At 43.4% G+C, this 21,188-nt stretch overlaps 1 protein-coding gene, 1 long non-coding RNA gene and 1 pseudogene across 2 annotated transcripts; 2 read left to right on the forward strand and 1 right to left on the reverse strand.

Annotated features, from left to right (window-relative positions):
- Positions 1–7,045: 7,045 nt before the first annotated feature.
- LOC123477493 lies at positions 7,046–8,656 on the reverse strand. Its single transcript, XR_006652630.1, has 3 exons — positions 8,447–8,656; positions 7,480–8,383; positions 7,046–7,359 (listed from the first exon to the last, which is right to left on the reverse strand). It is a non-coding gene; the product is annotated as an uncharacterized LOC123477493 (long non-coding RNA).
- A 142-nt stretch (positions 8,657–8,798) lies between these two features.
- On the forward strand, positions 8,799–10,480 carry LOC123477527 (annotated as a pseudogene).
- Positions 10,481–11,622: 1,142 nt separating this feature from the next.
- LOC116935930 lies at positions 11,623–14,006 on the forward strand. Its single transcript, XM_045180907.1, has 6 exons — positions 11,623–11,627; positions 11,850–11,926; positions 12,002–12,116; positions 12,206–12,952; positions 13,045–13,822; positions 13,881–14,006. The coding sequence occupies exons 1-6, from the start codon at positions 11,623–11,625 to the stop codon at positions 14,004–14,006; spliced, it is 1,848 nt and encodes a 615-aa protein (XP_045036842.1).
- The last annotated feature ends 7,182 nt before the right edge of the window (positions 14,007–21,188 follow it).

Below are 21,188 nucleotides of genomic sequence, written 5' to 3' on the forward strand. Positions count from 1 at the left end.
TTTGTGTTAAATGGAGAAATATTCACCGCGTGACTATTGTAACAGTATGTTGTATTGACGGTTCACAAGACTAAGACTGCCCACTGATACACGACCACGGGGGACTATATATGGGGGGGAAACACTGACGTCACACGTCCGGTAGCATTCCATACCGGATCACATAACGTGGTCATTGACCACGTGACATCGGGGGGATGTCACTATTGGGGGAATGCAGCTAGAGGGGGGCTCTAGCTGCATTCGTCCCCGAATGCATTACTAAAAAAAACAAACATTACAAAAAAAGATATACCGAAAGAAAACCGGGAACATTGGTACATGATATAGGCCACATGACACCCTTCCCCAAAAAAACATCATCCTTTTTTTTTCGGCGGTACTCCACCGCCGCGCACGTCGCTTCTTAGCTTCTTCTTCTTCGAACTCCTCCACTATCCGTAGGCGTTCCCGAAGGTCGGCCCTATTAACGTCTCCTTTTCTCCCGTGGCACCACTGGATGCTGAACACAGCCACACTGGCCATGAACAACGCTGCTCCCACACCCCATAGCTCGAATGGGTATGTATGATGTTCCGCCGCTCGTTTTTCCCTCTCCGAGTCGTCTACTGAGTCGTCTACCGACCGCAGTTGAGTAGGTGGGAAAAGTTCCCCATCCGCGGTCCTAGTAGTCCTAGCAGAAGGAGAAAAGCCCCCACTGCCACCTGCGGCATTTGTCCGTATCGTACTGGTGGCATCCGGACTCGTGTCGATCGACGCACCTGATCGTCCACCCTTTCATTTCGAGCTTCTTGCACCTCCTCGTCCAGGGGTATAGTCTCTCTAGTTTCAGCCTCTCGGTCACGGATGTCCTTTCCCCTGGCCTCTATTGTCTGCCCTACTGCCGTACACAGTCCTAGTTGGTCTCCGGGCCACGAAAAATAGTCGCCATATTCCACTAACACTTCTCGGATCTTTTCTCTGTCTGTCGGCATTAATCCTTCTCCAATCCTGCTGTCAAATTTGTGCTCTCGGCGCGCTTTCTTCTCTGCCTCTGCTGTCGCGACGGCTACCGGCGTGTCTCCCTCCTTGATTTCGGTCACTGGCTCGATTATTCCTAACACCGTCCCCTCTTCAATCCATTGTTTGTGGTCCGATAAGTGGGTTATCGCCATCTATCCGATTGTTCCCACTCCGCTAACTAGGACCTTTCCCGTCGACACCCTTTTCGTCCTCTGCAATGCTTGGGATGGTTCCACCAGTGCACCTTCGCCAAACCCATTCAAATCTAGTGGTTGAGTTGCGACCACTTTCCTCGATCGGGGTGGGACCCAGCATCCATTCTGGACTACTAGTTTCGGTGCTTCCTCCGGCATCTCTTCCACCGGTGCTCCCATGGCAGTGTCTCCAATGAAGATCTCCGGTAGCGCCCCATTCTTCATCCGCGTTCCAAGTTTTTCCAACATGTCCTTCCCCAGAAGTAAGTCGATGTCGCCGTTCAGAACCAAAGCCTCCCCCTCAACGGTCATCCTCCCATCTGATACTGACAGCATTGCGGCTCCTCCCGGTTGAATCTCCTTGCCGTCAACTGATACTAGACGATTTGCGCGCCATGGTGTCACTGTTATCCCTAGTTCTCTTACTAATTTGGGCGAACACACGGACACTCCCGCCCCTGTATCTATCACGGCAGCCACCCGTTTTCCCCAGCACCACACATCCAGTACTACCATCCTCTGGATGTCGATTTTCAGAATTGGCCATGCTACTACCTCCGGGTCTACATGCTGTGTCCCTACTAGACCAATTACTTGCCTACCCTCTCCAGCGAATCGCACCTGCCGTTGCTGTTGTGGTGCCCCTCCTTTTCGCTGGGAGCTCGGGCAGTCACGACGTATGTGTCCTATCCCTTCACACCCGTAGCATACGACCTGTCCGTCCGGCGTCCGACCCCTCAGGCCTCCCTGACCGTATGTTCTTGTTGGACACTCTCTCCCGATGTGTCCCTCCGTCTTACATCTGCTGCAGATAGGTTCCCCATCCGAAGTCCATTTCAGTATCGATCGGTTATCCGACCGATACTGTTGACTCTCCGCTCTTTCTCCTTGCTGTTCGGCTGCCCCTGATGCGTTCCTCAATGCAACGGCTCCCATCAGTCCCTCTAGCAATTTTTCTAATCGATCCATTCTCTCACTTCCCGCCGTTGGTGTTTGTTTTCCGACCACGCCCATCACCCATTCCTCGTGTCTTGCTCAGGAAGTCATTTCCTGATACCGCTTAATTTCTTGAAGGAATTCGTCACATGAGTTGGGTTTCAAACTCCAGAGTTTCTCTAGTAAACTTGGCTTGAGTCCTCTCCATAGGTGCGCCAATCTCGTAGCTTCGGACATATTCGGGTCTACTCTGCGGCATAAATCCAGGATGTCGTAAAAATACTCGATCGTGGATTCTTCGATTCCTTGTTTGCGTTCTCTCAGTTTCGCTTCATTGAATCGATTCTGATTGACTGGCTTGAATTGCTCCAACAGCTGTGTTTTAACTCCTGGTACAATTGGCGGTCCTGCATCATCCTCCCATTCGGCTGCTAGTTGTCCCGCGGCCTCTTTGTATGAGTACTACTTCTGTGCTGCCCCGGACAGCGACAGCTCCACGTGGTCGCGAAGTTCTTCATCTCCCCATCGATTATATCTCCCGATTCTTTCGTATCGATGCATCCACTGCACGACGTCTTCCCCTTCCTTCCCCCCGAAGGTGGGTGGGGATTGGAATTTTATCTGTGCGGCCATCGCGTGCCTTGCGCCCACTTGCTGTTGAGCTGCTCTGAATCCCCGGATGTAGCTACTGATATTCGACGATCTTCTTCTCAAATCCGTGAAATCCCACTCTGGCTGCTCTTCTCCGTGTTCTCCCGATCCTTCTTCCTCTTCGGCGTCCTCCCACCGCTCAGTTTCCTCCTCACTGAATGTGAGATGATACTCCTGCTGAACGGATGCCGGTCGCTGCTCCTGTTGGGGTTCGTTAGCCCCGTCCTCTATTTCTCCTCGCTCTTCCGTTCCACTTTCCCTCAACGGTCGACTGCGCGTCCTCGCCCGCCCCTGGGATGCACTCCCGATCTCGGGTATACCCCAACTACCCCGTGCCACGAACCGTCCCCGAGCGTCTCGGATTCTCTCCCCGCTCCTTACGTCCTCCTCTCCTATCATCTACTTCCCACAATCCTCGCACCACCTGTTTCTTGCCGAACTCTTCGGCTCCCGGTTCACTTCTCCGCTTCTTGCCAACAACTTTGGCTCACGGTTCACTTCTCCGCTTCTTGCCGAAAACTTCGGCTCACGGTTCACTGCCCCGATTCTTGCCGAACACTTCGGCTCACGGTCACTTCTCCGCTTCTTGCCGAACTCTTCGGCTCACGGTTCACTGCCCCGATTCTTGCCGAACACTTCGGCTCACGGTCACTTCTCCGCTTCTTGCCGTACTCTTCGGCTCACGGTTCACTGCCCCGATTCTTGCCGAACACTTCGGCTCACGGTCACTTCTCCGCTTCTCACTTTCCCTCAATGTACCCGTCTGCCCCGCCTTAAACCTTTTCACCGTTTTCCCCCCGGCGTCTCTCCTTCGTTATGCTTCCCCCGATTGCCCTACGGTCGGAGCCGTGACCCCGTACCCCAACAATTTAAGGTGCTAAAACCAGTTGGGTCGTCGACTCTCAGGGGTCCCTGACAGCCACCGCCTCCGTAGCACAGAATCGAACAGAAACACAACCACAAAAGAGACTTACCGGAGGTTCTGCATCTCCACCATGTAACAGTATGTTGTATTGACGGTTCACAAGACTAAGACTGCCCACTGATACACGACCACGGGGGACTATATATGGGGGGGAAACACTGACGTCACACGTCCGGTAGCATTCCATACCGGATCACATAACGTGGTCATTGACCACGTGTGTGGTTTTTTGTGCCAAATGGAGAAATATTCACCGCGTGACTATGAACTTTTTCGGTCAAACAGTGATTGTGCCTGAGAAAATTCCTATAGACACAACGGCTTCTGAGTGCTATAAAATGATTAACACTAAAAAGTGTGAAGGTTATGAAATGACTCTTTCGGATGAGAAGTATGTATTTTCGCATGAACCTCGATCCGACGGTTAATGGATGCGAACCGTAGATTGGGAAACTCTGAATTGTGCGCTTGAACAAGTACAACTGTTTCAACAAGTGGAAGATGAAGATTTTCCAACGCCGATCGGAAAAGCTTCCGCAACCGCTGGTACAATCAAATTTGGCTTGTAAAACCGCTTGTAAAATCGTCGGCCAATCAAATTTAGTTTTGGTAACGTGGCCCTTCGTCGATAAATCTCTATCACTCACCGCCGAGTCGGCGTCCATCAAGGAGAAGGCCCAACCAAGCGTCTATGTTGAAACCACCTCACCATCTAGTGAACCCGATTTGGATAAATTGGCCAATAAACAATATATTCAAGATCGTGCTATTGATCGTGATAATGAGTTAGCGCGTATGTTACAAACAATTGAATGTGACGTTCGCAAAGCTAAAAATGAACGAGCAATTATCACCGCCCAATATAATGGTTGGCTCGCCGCTTCATTATTGAAATTACCTCGGTGTGCAAAATTGCAAGCTTTTGGACAAACCGCCGTAGTGATTCAGTGTAAAGCTGTGAATGCCACATTTGAAACCATAATCACACCTTGTGGGCAACAACCGAAATTTAACAATTATACCATTAATCTTGATGGCTGGGAATTAGTGAAATTTTCCCCATTCTATTGGACAAATGGTTTCGTCAATTTCAACGATAAACCTTACGCCTTCCGCAACAACACTTGGAAAAGGATCGACCCAAATATTGTACTGCCGGAGCGTACATTGGCTCATTCCTTCCGCTATGAAGACGTGAAATCCTTTGACTATGACCAACGCAGCAATCCAGCTTATAACGATAATTTACTCAACCACATGAACGTTGTAGCTGACATCGTAGCCGCCATGAATGAACAATCACCTGCTGATTTCCCATTGAATCATCGTCCTCATGCAGCTGATGTTCTACTGACAGCAGCGGGAGTCGAGAGGTATACCAGCTGGTGGGAGGTCTTCCTAATCTCCTTGGTCGTCACCGTCATTTTCATCCTTGTCCTCATCGTCTTACGCATTTGCTGCTGTCTTGGCCTCTTCGGTGTTTGCTGTCCTCCAATTAAAGAAGTTAAAACTTCTTATCACAAACATGAAGTCTGATTACGGGACGTAATCTTACGCAGCCCGGAGCGATGTAACGAAGGCCTACAAATATATTTAATCAACATGCCCACATTTTATGATCTTATGTTACTCCCTTTTTCACTTATGATATCCACCTTTTTCCTTATGTTAACGTTTACAATTCGTATCGTATTTCCTGTTTATTTCCTTGAAACGTTGTTTGTCAATCCGGAGATGAAGTCATCAACGCTTTTAGCTGACCTCGATGAACACCTGCAACTGATGCGCATATCGCACAATAAATAAACAATCAGTTGATTGATTGCTTACACGTCATAATCAATCAATTAATAAAACATCTCTTGATTGGTTGCTCGTGCCGAGTTGCCACAGGCCATCAGCGTCTGTGACCACTCCCGAAATGCGAGGTTTCGTGATGAACCCACATTTCCGACAAACCGAGTCGTTCGGCAACTTCCACAACGTTTAGACGCGGAAACTCTATCAGTGCAAATTCTTGAATTTGCTAGAGTCTTCTCACAGTTCTGAAACGTTTAGTAGTCGAATTGTTGAGTGTTAATTCTGTGAGTTTATTCATGCACCGGTCTCTTTCCTTAGTCTTAAACTTTGTCTCGTGCTTTCCTCCCTTTTGAACTGTCTGTTTTCCCCGTGTCCCGCTCTCGCTACCACAAGCCACTTCGTATCGTTTTACCAACGTGCGCTCCCGTAACGCTCGCGCTACATCGGTAAGCTTCCAAATTGCCCTTATTCTGTTGGTCATTATGGTTTGGCTCGTTATCCCCTTTCTTGTCATATTGTATGTCCTCTCCCGTGCAATTCTTATGGCCTTAGTCAAGTAAAATACACGTCTATCATTGTGGGTAATTCGCCTCCGAGTTCACTTAAATTCCTATTCCAAACAACATTTAATTCTTTGTAGTAGCCTACTTCAACTCCCCCAAAGGGTTGTATTACACTTGCTTGACAACGGATTTTGCCATGCAGGTAGGGATATTTATGAGAATCTAGGTTGAGAATCAGGCTTGTCTTATCTTCCATTAATTCACATTGTTTTTTAGAACGTCTTGATGCAAATGGGTCTACATGTAGTGTCGCTTGAGGGTCGCTTAATCCATGAAGCACGAACCTATATCCTTCGTTGTTATGCATGTTTCCGGACGACTAGCAACGTAACTAAAGGTATGTTCGTGTCACTTCCACCGCGAACAATTAGTTTATGTTTCGTTGCATATTTATTCAGTTTTTTGCCCCAAATGCGGAAATCAGACATTGAAAAAAGTGGCTGTTAGTTTAAATGAAGATGGTACATTGCAGATCCACATTTCCAGCAGAAAGAAGCTAACAGCTCGTGGCAAGAAAGTGCGAAGTGTTAATCAATTCCGTTTTATCTCTGCTAATTTGAATTCGTTTGTCAAAGTTTTCATTGCCGATGCCAAAAGGGGGTAAATACCGTGCAATCCGATCCTTGTGGAAGATCAACGAGAAGCTCAGCAACGAGCTACACGTTTGGGCCGTACCAAAACGAATGCGTTGGATCTTGACTACATTGCAGGTTGGTGTAGACTTTTCTGAACATCTAGATTTTGAATTTTACTTAAACACCTTTATGTAGGAAATTCCCCTTTTGCTATCAACGACGTTTATTCGCGGGCAGCCCAACTTAGACGAACGGGTCGTGCATCTAACAACTTTAAAATCGGCGAAACCCGGCTGAATTTCGTAAAAAAAAACGTTGATAAAGCTTCTAAACTTGATGAAATTTAATTGCCAATCGACAATGTTCGAAATAAAGGTTAACAAATAACTACTAAATTAATAGAGTTCGTTACTTTGTATTTACGTAATACAGTGTAGGATGCCTTTTTAACCGATTGGAATTTGTACGCCAGCCAATCGAACCACATTTTGTAATTAGAAGTCCAGTCGGATCTTATGGTGTGATAGTCTGACAATTACAGAGAGGAGGATAAACAGGCATAATTCAACCCGTAACAGAACACTTAGGTTGCAGGCATGCAGGCGCAGTACAAAGAACGAAATTTTATTATTGTATGTTGTTTTTAGGTACTTGCTTGCCAAATCCGATAATACCCGTGGAACCTCGAGACAGTAGTTGGCACCGGAGTTTTTCTGTTCATGGAAAGATGGGGAAAAAAATACACAAATTTAAGTAATTATTAGCGATGAAAAAGTCTAGATTAGTTCAATATCCAAAGTAGAAAATGGTGGAAAAAGAGAGAGAGTACACACCAAGTGGATCTTGCGCCATGGTTTGCTGGCGTTTGGCTTTCGACATCATTTCAGCCTCGTTGCGAGAGTTGGCCGTCAGAGGCCGATTCATTTTTTCCACGATCAGCTGGAACCCTGGCACAAGCAACGGCAACGAAGCCAGTGATGTTGCACGGTTTTTTTTTCTCTTTTCTCTATCCTCCCACAACCAAGCTGCGGTTTCTGCCAGACACACAACTCTCTAAAAGTGTCTGGGTGTTGTGTGTGTGTGTGGTTGTTCGGGTATGAAATGGAACGAATAGAGGAGACGTAGTACGGCTTCATGCTATCTTTTCTCTTCGCGATTTTCCAGCAGCTGTACTGCTTCCAAATCGAGCAAAAATTTTGTCGTTTTCAAATGACGGTGCACTGACAATGAGAAAAACGAAATTTCCTTTCAGTTTCAGAATTGGCTGGACAAAGGAAATATAGTCCTCCGCTCTCTTTGCTCGTTAAAGGATTGGTAGACTCGTCATGTTTATCCTATCATCGTTGTTCTTTCCGGTTCACCCTAATCGGAGTCGGCGCGGTCGGGAGTTTCCACACGATGGCGTATCCTGGTTTCGGAACTGTGGAAGAAAAATAAAATTGGCTACGGCTATTTTACAAGAGTACTGTATCAATTTTTCGGCTTGTCGAAACAATGCCTGTTGAAAATTCCTTGTTTTTCTTGGTTTGCTAATCCGTTAAAACGCGACATAGCCGTTCGATGGGCAATCCATTTACGTAAGTGAAAAGAAACGTTCAATATGAAGTATACTCAAATCCCAATGAACCAATTCTTTGTTAGTTTATTTTTTGCACTTGGATGGTTTTTTTCTTCACGTGCGAATCGAAATGAAACGTGAGCTTCCTTCCGGATCAAACACTAGAGACAAAATACTGCCTAGAAATCGATTAAAACATACTTTTAACAACTTTGACTGCAGTTAAGTTGAATCTTATGTACGCAGTGTTCAGAAGCTGACAGACAACATGGATACGCTTGTACTAACACACGTGATGCCTATAGCATGAAAAGGCGGAACAGCAACGAAAAGAATATACAAAGCGCAGAACAAACAAATATGGCCTTTGTCAAGGAGAATCGTCATAGCAACCAACTTACCGTGTGTTCTTCCGTCCTGTGTTTATGCGTTCAGCAGTAAATATTTGCCTTTTACACATATGATGCATCAAGAAGGTGAACCAACGTGCATGCATGCACAATGGAATATTCGACGTCGAATTATGGCTGTTTCTCAACAATTAGATTTTCCATTATTTTTAAACAATGAGATTTTGCAAGCTTTGTGTGATGAAATGATGAAGTCAAAAGTAAATCAGCAGTACAAACATCTAACCAGTCTGACGATCAAAGTAATGGTTTTGAACCTCCGCTCAACTTTGAAGTAGCTGCAAAAAAGCTGGATTCATGTTTAGATCAAAGTACATCTACCCTAAGATCGGATGTGAAGCCTAGTTTGAAAGTAAATATCTTAATTGGCGCGTTAATTTCATTTTGTAATGCAATTTTAATGTTTCAGGGAATCGGATGTTCTAGTTCATTTGAGGATCTCACTCCAAACCTGGACGTGAGTGATAGTGCTGAAGAAGAAGATATTATTCCTAAGTTGAAGTGCACACAAAACAATGAAACCTCAAACGTCGAAGAACTATTGGCCCTCTGCTCGGGAAAATTCCCTGGTAAGTTGTGTCGAAGATTTGTTTTTTCGTTGTATGCTTAGCTAACTTATTTTACCGTGTAGATTCGCTTTCTGGAAGAGACACGCAAAAAAGTAGTTTGACTGAAAATGCAGATGACGAATCTGATGAAGAAGTTAAGCCGTTCGCAAGAATAATTCCAATGGCTGATGAGGATGACGAGGAAGATGGCTCCAGTAGTGCTCTCCCAAAATTCGTTTCTGAAAATGACGCTGATGAACCTGGAACTGTGCCTTCTTTTTTAGAGGAAGAAGAAAAATCACTGTCAAAGGTGAAAAAAAGGGCCCGTGTTTGTCTGTCAGATGACGAAGATGAAACTATCGATGAAAACCATTCGTTTGTCGAAGAAGAGGAAATGCATGAAGAGGAACGAGAATTTAGAGGTCTGACTGAGTTTTTTTAAGACGAGGCTGAACTGTCCGGTTCCGAAGTTGGCAGCGGTGACGAACGAGAAGACGAAATGGATGACTGGGAGGAGGAGGAAGGCGATAAGGAGGATATTGATGAAAACGAAGTTCGTGAGCAAGTTGGAAGAGCCCATATGAAGACAATGCTTGATCAAGACCAGCGTGAAGTTCGACTTTTTCAAGAGCTTTTTCTCGAAGATGGAGATTTGCATTCTGATGGCGGTGGAAGGCAAAGACAATTTCGGTGGAAACAGGCTGATGGTGAAAATACTGAGGGAGACGGTGCCCGTCCAAAAAATCAAGAAGATGAAGAAGATGAAGCTGCTGAAGAACAGGATGATCTCACATGGAGAAAAATTCACAGTGATAGAGAAAAATGGCTCCTGCAACAAAAGTCGCAACAGGTGATCGTCCAACGACGTAAAATGTTTTCAGTTTACTAATCAACCATTTTTGCCGCCAAACATTTGGTGTACAGGAAACGAATAAAGAAGTGCCATTGGTTATGAGCCGGCAAACTAAAATGGTGAAAATCAACACTGCTTCCAAAACAATTAATCAAATTACAGAAGGCGATTCCTCCGCTGCTACTGCCAACGCCAAGCAGTCAACGCATTCTAAGGCGAACATTGTGAACACTGTAGGTTACTTTTACAAAGTGCTTAACACATTGTAGAGATCAGCGCTTATATACTTTCCTACTTTTCATTTTATAGGTGAGATGCGGATCTTTTTTACGCAGAAGTAAAAAAGATTTATCAGAAATTGCATCGTTGATGAAATCCGTGTTACCTGTTCAGGCACCAAGGGTCGGTTCCAATTTTGTATTTGCATCCATTACTCCGGAGAGGCCAGTCGCCGAGCAAAATAGGAAACATAAACAAGATGTAATACCAAAACTTAATCTGTTGTGTTCTTTTGCTTCCGATGGTATTTATTTTTATTTTTTTCAGAGTTCTAAATGCGATTCATCCAAGCAAAATCCAGCACCAGCCAAGAAAGCTAAAATGCCTCTAAGTGCAAAACTAATTTAACATTTAGTTCAATTAGTTAGTTTCTCCATATCTACTTAATAAAAAAATAATTTAGTCGTACCTTTCAAAAGTGTCAACGACAGTGTTGACTGTATGGGGCAGATACGTTGTGTATCGATTCGATTCGGCGATCGATATGGGTATGCTATGCCCGGGATACAGCGGCTATCTTATAACATGTATCCCTTACACATCCACCCCACATATCCATGATCGTACACAGAACCTTTAAATACCTTGATTCCAGATCCGAAAACATCATGCTGCAAGTTTTACAACAATTCCGCAGTTTTTATTTTTTTTTTATTACTTTTCTATTTTACGGGTAAGTTTTAATTTATGAGCTGTATACACGTATTGTTTGTACACATCAATAAATTTTTCTAGTGCATAAAAAATTTTTGCATTACATTATACGAACTAAATAGGTCCCGTGCACGTCGCTAGCCGGACCACGTCGATAACATGTTCCGTTTTTTTTATCGAATTCCCAAATTTTTTTATTTACTTATGAATTGATCGTATGCGTTATTGAATTTCTCGTAATGTTCATTTATGACATTGCTACTTTTTTCGAAAATTATTCGTAAATTAGAATTTACACGGTAACTGCAAGGCTTTGTTATAATGATGTTTTCGGATTGAAAACGTTCCGCGACACGCTTTGCCGTTGGCAACTTCCATGGTGATTTCCACAAGATACCACCCCATGTTCCAAATACATGAAATACCGGGTCCCCAATAGATTAACTGTAGTGTTGCTATCGTCTATCGTTATCCTTATCCCCTCACCTCTTCTAGTAGTGGGTAGTGGAAACTGTTTGGGTTGTGAAAAAAAAACGCTATATTTGAACATAAAGTTTTTTTTTATTAGCGTGTTCTTCGTTTTCACAATGGCCACTTTTGCGGGATGGGAATGGCATCTAAAAGGAAAAAAACAATGAGTAGTGAAGGTCCAGTTAAGATTGTAGGAATTAACCATGGAGTATGTCTGCATCATTTCTTGTTGATGGATGGATGGAAGGAAAAAGAACAATTCACTGTAAGACATGATTATGGCTGTTTCTCAACAATTAGATTTTCCATTATTTTTAAACAATGAGATTTTGCAAGCTTTGGGTGCTGTGTGTATTATATACACCACCTTATTTTGCCAATTTCCTCTTTAGTCTGTCTCGTTGATTCTCTGAATTTTTTTATGTTTCAGGATGTTACATTTTTGCCAGTCTCCAGATGACAATAATGAACAACACAGCTTACAAAACAAGCTCCGTGCTAACAGAAGTATGATTGGATGAGGTTCAAAATTTTAGAAAATGCTGTATTTCTTGAAATGATTTCATAAAATATTTTACACAGGTGTTCTTGCTGCTGCCAGCCGGTTCTTTTCCATCCTGTTACCTGATTGTGAGTTAGACCTAGATGTCTGCATCTCAATTGATCTGAGCTTTGAAGAACTGTTTTGTGTTCTTGAGTACATCTATTCTGGGAAGCTGCTGTGTTCAGTCAAAAGCAAAGACAGAATTTTAAGTATTCTAAAAGAATTTGATATTTTCGTGCCTGATCATCTACAGAGCAGCAGCAGCCGCGGGATGGTACTCGGAGTAGTGGCTACCAGGGGCGTTTCTACTCGGAGAGCTTTGGCGGTGGGGGCGGAACGTCTCGTTTTGGTAACGGAGCCGGGCCATCCCACCAGCGAATCGACGTGGGGGCTGGACCGTCTCATCGGCAGTTCGACGGCAGTGCTGGCTGGATCAACGCCAATCATGGGTTCGTAATTGATTGTGTTTATGACTTATCGCTTAAGCCTTTAGCAGTTAGTGAGAGATGCATTGGCGGTAGAATTAAGCATTTTTCGAAGGCCTGGAAATTAATTTCGGCTGATCCGTGGATCCTCAACGTAGTGAGGCACGGGTTGGAGTTGGACTTTGAAACGCCACCCGTGATGGTAAAATTCCCGTGTAACGCGCGCATGGATGTCGATCAGTTATCGATAGGAAATAAGGAAGTAGGAGCGTTACTTCAGAAAGGAGCAGCGGTCAAGGCTAGCAAGATCGGCTTCGTCAGTTCTATGTTTATTATTAAGAAAGCGTCGGGGGGTTTTAGACCGATCATTAATTTGAGGAAACTCAATAGTTTTCTGGTTTACAGACATTTTAAAATGGAGGGATTGCCCACCCTTAAGCATTTGATTAGAGAAAGGGATTGGATGGTCAAAATTGATTTGAGGGACGCCTATCTGACGGTCCCGGTAAATGAGAATTTCCACGAATTTTTACAGTTCTTGTGGGCAGGGAAGTCTTTCAGTTTGTAAGTCTCTGTTTTGGTCTGGCGTCGGCGCCGTGGGCGTTTACAAAGCTTTTGAAGCCCGTAGTGGCTCTTTTGAGAACTTTGGGTTTCAGAGTAGTAATCTATTTGGATGACCTTATAGTATTAAATCAATGCGAGTTGAAGATTTTGGAGCAATACAGTTTTATTGGGATCTTATTGCGCGTCCTGGGATTTGTGATTAACGAGGAAAAGTCAGTGGGGACACCATCTCAGGTGATGGAATTCCTGGGACTCATCGTTAATACGGTTACCTTGAGTTTTCGGTTACCGTCAAAGAAAGTTGATTCGATGGTTGAGAGATGTGGTCGGATATTGAGTAAGCGGAACGTTCCGCTGCGGGTGTTGGCAAGCCTGTTAGGGGATTTTACTTGGGCGTCATCGGCCGTTCTATTCGCGCGTTCACATTATAGGGAAGTGCAGTCGCTGTACATAAACAACTCCAAGTTTTACAAAGGGGAACTGGACACGAAAGTGGATCTCACTGATCCAGTGAAATCCGATTTATTGTGGTGGATATCCAATCTCGCCTCCTGCCAGGGTAAGCCTATGTTCGAGGCGGAACCTACGTTGTCGATCTGCTCAGACGCGTCTTTGTCAGGTTGGGGGGCGGTCTGCGAAGGCATTACGACAGGCATGTCTTGGTCGGATGAAGAGAAGAATCTTCACATCAATGAGCTTGAGATGTTGGGAGCATTTAATGCTTTCATGGCCTTTGCGGGCTCTAGGCGCAACTGTACCATCGAGTTGAGATTGGACAACACTACCGCGGTAGCGTATGTGAATAAAGAAGGAGGGACTCGCTCAGCATCCCTGAATAATTTAGCGCTAGATGTGGCTCGGTGGTGCGAGGTGAGGAATATTGTTTTGAAAGCGGAGCATTTACCGGGTGTTTTAAATTCCATTGCAGACAGGGAATCCCGCAGGGGAGTGGACTGGAGCGATTGGAGGTTACGTCCGGAGGTTTTTCAGGCTCTATCGAGAGTATGGAGGACTTCGGTCGACCTTTTCGCCAACCCGTGGAACAGTCAGCTAGCGAGGTTCGTATCTTGGAAGCCTCAGCCTCGGGCGTGGGCAGTCAATGCGTTCACGCTGAGCTGGACGGAGCTGGAAGCCTATGCTTTTCCCCCTTTCTCCTTAATTCAAGAATGTTTGACCAAGATCCAAAGGGATCGAGCAATTGTAGTATTAATTTGCCCGCTGTGGCCGAGCCAGCCATGGTTCGCGTCGCTGTTGAGTCTGGCGTGCGATGTACCGCGGATTTTGGCACCACATCCGTCGCTATTGCGTTCGGTCAAAGGGGAAAATCACCCGCTGTGCAGCGTACCCAGCTTCCGGCTAGTCGCGTGGAAGTTGTCAGGGATAGATACGCTAAACAGGGGTTTTCGGCGGAAGTGGTCGAGTTGTTGTTGGGGGGGGGGGGGTCAGGGACAACACAAATTCCGCTTACGATTCGAGCTGGAGAATTTGGTCAGATTGGTGTTTGGGAAGGAGTCACGATCCCCTGTGCAACGCTATTCCAGTAGTTGCGTCCTTTTTGGCTGAGCAGTCTAAATCCAAGGCCTATAGCACGGTAAATATTTATCGGTCAGCCCTATCGTCTGTTCTAGAGCGAGTAGATGGGCACCCGGTTGGTCAACACCCTAAGATTGTACTGCTAATGAAGGGTATCTTTAACAGAAGGCCACCGTCGGCCAAATATAATTCCACTTGGGACGTCGATGTGGTTTTGTCTTATCTTAGGACACAGGAGAACGCCTCGCTTTCGTTAGTGGCTTTGGCAGCGAAGCTAGCCACTCTCCTAGCTCTAGCGACCCTTTTCCGGGCTTCAGATTTGGCTGCGATCGATAAAAGGTCTATCAAGTTCTCGACTAATCGGGTTTCGTTCTCTTTGACCCGCCCCCGCAAGGCCCAGAAATCGGGAGCGCTTCATTCATTTTCTCTGGAAAGGCTAGGTGATGAGCCGCTGGATCCGGTGGAGTGCTTAAAGTGCTACATTTCGAGGACAGAGGGCTTCAGGAAGGACTCGAACAGCGAGCTTCTTTTCATTAGCTCGGTTGGGCAACACAACCCAGTTAAAAGCCAGACAATTTCGAATTGGATTAAGAATGTACTTAAAGACTCGGGTCATTGACATTGGTGTTTTCTCGGGCCACTCAACCAGGGAGCAGCAGCCTCTAAAGCAGTAGCGGTGGGAGCCTCATTAGATTCAGTCCTAAGTGCCGGACACTGGGCGTCGTCTTCTACGTTTAAAAAATTCTATCACCGCGAGAAGGAGCCAGGGCCGTCAGTTGCCGCGTCAGTCTTGATCCCGGACAGCGATTGGTATCGTATTATTCAGATTTAATGGTTGTAGTCCCCTTTCGGCCGGGTCCATTGGAGTAACCGGTTTTGTGTAACTATAATTATTAGTTTTTTTACTTGAGTTTCATATAGGCTTTAAAGTCACAGTTAAGATCGATGTTATCGATCGATATACAATTTTAGATTGTCCAAGCTTGCGCCAAGACAATATTAATTGTATGAGAGAGTATAACACGATCTTAACTGTAAATTTCCCACCACCCACCCCTATTTACAGTTAAGTTGGTCGGGCGTAGCGCATTATTTGTGCGAGTGACCGAGTCCCGTTTTTGTTTCAGATCCTTTGGCAACGGGCCTTATGGTCTAAGAGGAAGTCGCGGACACGGAAGATAAGGGTTCCCAGTTTGGATTGTCTGTGGCCTATGTTTATTATTATTATTCATGTTTTGTTTGACCTATGTTTGGCCTAATGTTGTAATGGCCAATGTTTGGCCCATGTTATTATTTGTTTGTTACCATGGTGTTACACCTGTTTGTTACGGTGGTGTGTTGTCACACTTTGTAGAATGGTCTGAGGCTCTGGCGGCAGGCCGAGCAGTCAGGTCGTTTCTTTCCCTACCTTTAAAACAGCTGAGAAATAAAGGGTCAACATAGTTAAGATCGTGTTATACTCTCTCATACAATTAATATTGTCTTGGCGCAAGCTTGGACAATCTAAAATTGTTTCCGTTTGCCTATCGTGTTTTGTCATGCTTAAGTCTATAGAGATTGGATATTGGTTACCTGCACTGCCATAAAAGATTTCGTCTTAGGTTTTAATTGTAGATTGCATTTATATTTGAATTAGGCGCGTAATCAAAATGGCCGCCATAATGGGTGTAAGGAAGGGGTTACTATTATTGTAATTTATAGTACCAAAACTATGGTTATTTAAGTAAATTTTTACACCAAAACATGCTGGAGGTTTTAAGGTATCTTAATTATGTATTACTTTATTGATTTGCCGTATATTAAGACCCAAACGATGCGCCCAAAGTTTGACAGTTTTGGTTATTTTTCCCTCCCCCCGCAAAAAGTTTTAAATTAAAAAAATTAATTGCGGCTGAAATATTACATGCATGTAAAAAACACAAACATCAATCGATAGACCCTGAAAAGAGCTATCTTTTTCATGTATTTTTATTGAAAAATGTTGAAAAGAAAAAAATTGCTTTAACATGACAGTTTTTTTCCTTTTTTCCAACCAGCGCAATACTTGGTCCAAGTGAGAAAGCGCAAAAAATTTTCATGTTGAAGCAATTTTTTTCATTTCAACATTTTTCAATAAAAATACATGGAAAAGATAGGACATACTCTGAGGATCTTCCGGCAGTGGTAGGAACACCATCACCATCACCACATACCGGATCCCGCACTAGTGAACCACGCCCCGGCAGCGGTGGATGATTACGATTGTGAACACCTGAACCGTAGCCCGCATGTGGCTTTCACGTCTCTGCGGGAGACTCCTCATCCAGGTAAACGCGTATCTTATCTATCGACCAGCTACACGCCACCAAGTAAGGCTAAGTGCGTTAGGGAAAATAATAGGGAGTTAGGGAACAACCTTTTTCTTAACAATTTGTTTTTCAAATAAATTCAACTATCAGTTACGAAAAAGATAACGCCTAAAAACAGTTGACAGTCACCATTTTGACGTCCACCAAAACACCAAAACAGCACAGGTGCAGTCTGGTCTGGTGCAGTGTCCAGTAAAGAAAATAGCGTTTCGTACATCGCCACTTGATTTATTATGTCAGCCAAGTGTAAAACATCCCTTTGGGGGTTGAGTACTACAAAGAATTAAATGTTGTTTGGAATAGGAATTTAAGGGAACTCGGAGGCGAATTACCCACAATGATAGACGTGTATTTTACTTGACTAAGGCCATAAGAATTACACGGGACAGGACATACAATATGACAAGAAAGGGAATAACGAGCCAAACTATAATGACCAACAGAATAAGAAAATTATTGGAAGCTTACCGATGTAGCGCGAGCGTTACGGGAGTGCACGTTGGTAAAACGATAGGAAGCGGAGATATTAACACTCAGCAATTCGACTACTAAACTTTTCAGAACTGTGAGAAGACTCTAGCAAATTCAAGAATTTGCACCGACAGAGTTTCCGCGTCTAAACGTTGTGGAAGTTGCCGAACGACTCGGTTTGTCGGAAATGTGGGTTCATCACGAAACCTCGCATTTCGGGAGTGGTCACAGACACTGATGGCCTGTCGCAACTCGGCACGAGCAACCAATCAAGAGATGTTTTATTAATTGATTGATTATGACGTGTAAGCAACCAATCAACTGATTGTTTATTTATTGTGCGATATGCGCATCAGTTGCAGGTGTTCATCGAGGTCAGCTAAAAGCGTTGATGACTTCATCTCCGGATTGACAAACAACGTTTCAAGGAAGTAAACAGGAAATACGATACGAATTGTAAACGTTAACATAAGGAAAAAGGTGGATATCATAAGTGAAAAAGGGAGTAACATAAGATCATAAAATGTGGGCATGTTGAGTAAATATATGTGTAGGCCTTCGTTACATCGCTCCGGGCGGCGTAAGATTACGTCCCGTAATCAGACTTCATGTTTGTGATAAGAAGTTTTAACTTCTTTAATTGGAGGACAGCAGATACCGAAGAGGCCAAGACAGCAGCAAATGCGTAAGACGATGAGAACAAGGATGAAAATGACGGTGACGACCAAGGAGATTATGATGACCTTTCACCAGCTGGTATATCTCTCGACTCCTGCTGCTGTCAGTAGAACATCAGCTGCATGAGGACGATGATTCGATGGGAAATCAGCAGGTGATTGTTCATTCATGGCGGCTACGATGTCAACTACAACGTTCATGTGGTTGAGTAAATTATCGTTATAAGCTGGATTGCTGCGATGGTCATAGTCGAAGGCTTTCACGTCTTCATAGCGGAAGGAATGAGAAAATGTACGCTCCGGCGGTACAATATTCGGGTCGATCCTTTTCCAAGTGTTGTTGCGGAAGGCGTAAGGTTTATCGTTGAAATTGACGAAACCATTCGTCCAATAGCATGGGGAAAATTTCACTAATTCCCAGCCATCGAGATTAATGGTATAATTGTTAAATTTTGGCTGTGGTCCACAAGGTGTGATCACGGTTTCAAATGTGGCATTCACAGCTTTACACTGAATCACTACGGCGGTTTGTCCAAAAGCTTGCAATTTTGCACACCGAGGTAATTTCAATAATGAAGCGGCGAGCCAACCATTATATTGGGCGGTGATAATTGCTCGTTCATTTTTAGCTTTGCGAACGTCGCACTCAATTGTCTGTAACATACGCGCTAATTCATTATCACGATCAATAGCACGATCTTGAATATATTGTTTATTGGCCAATTTATCCAAATCGGGGTCACTAGATGGTGAGGTGGTTTCAACAGAGACGCTTGGTTGGGCCTTCTCCTTGATGGACGCCGACTCGGCGGTGAGTGATAGAGATTTATCAACGAAAGGCCACGTTACCAAAACTAAATTTGATTGGCCGACGATTTTAAAAGTCGTTGTTCGGTTGTTGCAACTTCGATGATTGGGGTCGCAAGGTGGTTGAAGAGTCAAATGAAAATCTAGTTGACGGTCATCGTCCAATTGGCGGAAATATTTTTCATTCGTCGTCTTCATCATAAGATTTCCGATTCCAGATTCAACTGGACGTAATTCGTGTTGAATCTTATGGGTGTATGTCGTATCCCAAAACAAAGTTAGATGGTTGTGAGACAAGGTACCAGCGGTTGCGGAAGCTTTTCCGATCGGCGTTGGAAAATCTTCATCTTCCACTTGTTGAAACAGTTGTACTTGTTCAAGCGCACAATTCAGAGTTTCCCAATCGACGGTTCGCATCCAGTAACCGTCGAATCGAGGTTCATGCGAAAATACATACTTCTCATCCGAAAGAGTCATTTCATAACCTTCACACTTTTTAGTGTTAATCATTTTATAGCACTCAGAAGCCGTTGTGTCTATAGGAATTTTCTCAGGCACAATCACTGTTTGACCGAAAAAGTTCATAGTCATGCGGTGAATATTTCTCCATTTGGCACAAATAAAACCCGGAAATTTCACTGCGGCGCGTTCATCACTGTAGACAACATATCTCACTGGAACAGCACTCGTGGAATTCATTTTCGGCTTGCAATCAGCATCAGGAAATTGAATAATTCCCATATTCAAAGGCTCAGCGCAATCGCATACGGTTGTTTGAAATGCGCGCGCGCGTAGGTAGAAAAGACACAGTTACAATAGTAACGGCATTGACGACATTACTACACACGAAACATACGGAAAACAACACAGGGAAATATAAAAATGGAAACATTCTTATGGCCAAATATTCAACTTTATCATGTGGGTTTCTTAAAACTAGTAAATGAGAACAATAAAAGAAAAGGTAAAAATGTGGGGAAGAAAAAGGAAAATATTCTCATGGATTTAAAAAGGGTAAAAGACATTCCGTCGGCTATACTTTAACGGTGACACGGCAACAGGGATAGGGGAAATAGGGCCTTTCAATTTAACAGAGTTTTCTACTGGAAGGAAGCAACAATTTGGGGCAAATTTGGTATCATCAGAAAGAAGAGAAAAAGATCTTAATTATAGAAAAGAAAGAATTACGAAAATGTCACTCGTATAGGAGCGCGGATAAGAAATAAAACATTGAAAAATGTAGCGGTAAATGCTTGGCGCTGTCAAGGTCACGCGCAAGTCCAATACACAGGGGAAGTGCGAATGGGGGAAAACGGAGGGGAATAAAAAGGAATAAGACGGAATAGATTGCCGACGGCGAAAAAGGGACTTAGAATATTTTCAACGTTGGAACATTGGGAAAAGCTGTAGCAAGGAAAGGAAAATAAAATATATATTTCGCGTTGGGTGTGGCAGCTAGCGGTGGCGCTGCTATACGCGTAGTGTAAATGGAACAATGACGCATTTGCGTCAAGAACGAAAACAGAAAAGTTGTTAGTTAGGAATCGAATCAAATGAAACAGTGTGTTAGTGTTTGTTGTGTTTTGTTTTTTTGGTTTTTTTTTTTTTTTGTTTTGTTTTTGTTTGTTTTGTTTGTTTTATTTTTTGTTTTGTTTTGTTTTGTTTTGTTTTTGTTTGTTTTGTTCGAATTTGTTTGTTTAGGAATCGAATCAAGTGAAACAGTGTGTTAGTGTTTGTTGTGTTTTTTTTTTTGGTTTTTTTTTTTTTTTGGTTTTTTTTGTTTTGTTTTTTTGTTTATTGTTTGTGTTTTTTTTGTTTTTTTTGTTTTTTTTGGTTTTTTTTTTGTTTTTTTTCTCTTTGTTTGTTCTTTGTTTGTTTATTTTATTTTAATTTTTAATTTTATTTAATTTTATTTTATTTGTTTTTTTTGTGTCAAACTACGCGTAGATTTTTTGGATACAAATGTGTAAAGTGTGTTAAGTGTCTACTGTGATGTGTAATACCTTGTCGAGTATTCACTCACATATATGGATACAGTGTAAATTTCAAACAGTGTTTAACGTAAAGGTAAGTTTTTCAAAATATTACTTTTAGGTAGACAAAGGGAAAAAGAAAGACATGACAATAAAAACATTTTTAAGGTAAGCAATCGAAATAAAGTAATTAATGCACTGACAATTGCATTCACACAAGAAATACATTTCATTTGAAAACAAGGTGTAAATATGATGATTTTTTTTTATAACGGAAGAGAGGTAAGTGAGTGTTTGTTTTTTTTCTCACTTTTCGTTTCATCAATTAATCTCCTTTTTTTTCCTTTTGTTTATAGGTTCATCAGTGTTTCATTGTTTATTATTCTCTTTTTTTTTTTTTTTTTTTTGACACTGTTTTTGTTCATTT

The sequence above is a fragment of the Daphnia magna genome, unplaced genomic scaffold (assembly GCF_020631705.1).
Source record: "Daphnia magna isolate NIES unplaced genomic scaffold, ASM2063170v1.1 Dm_contigs074, whole genome shotgun sequence".
Taxonomy (NCBI): Eukaryota; Metazoa; Arthropoda; class Branchiopoda; order Diplostraca; family Daphniidae; genus Daphnia; species Daphnia magna.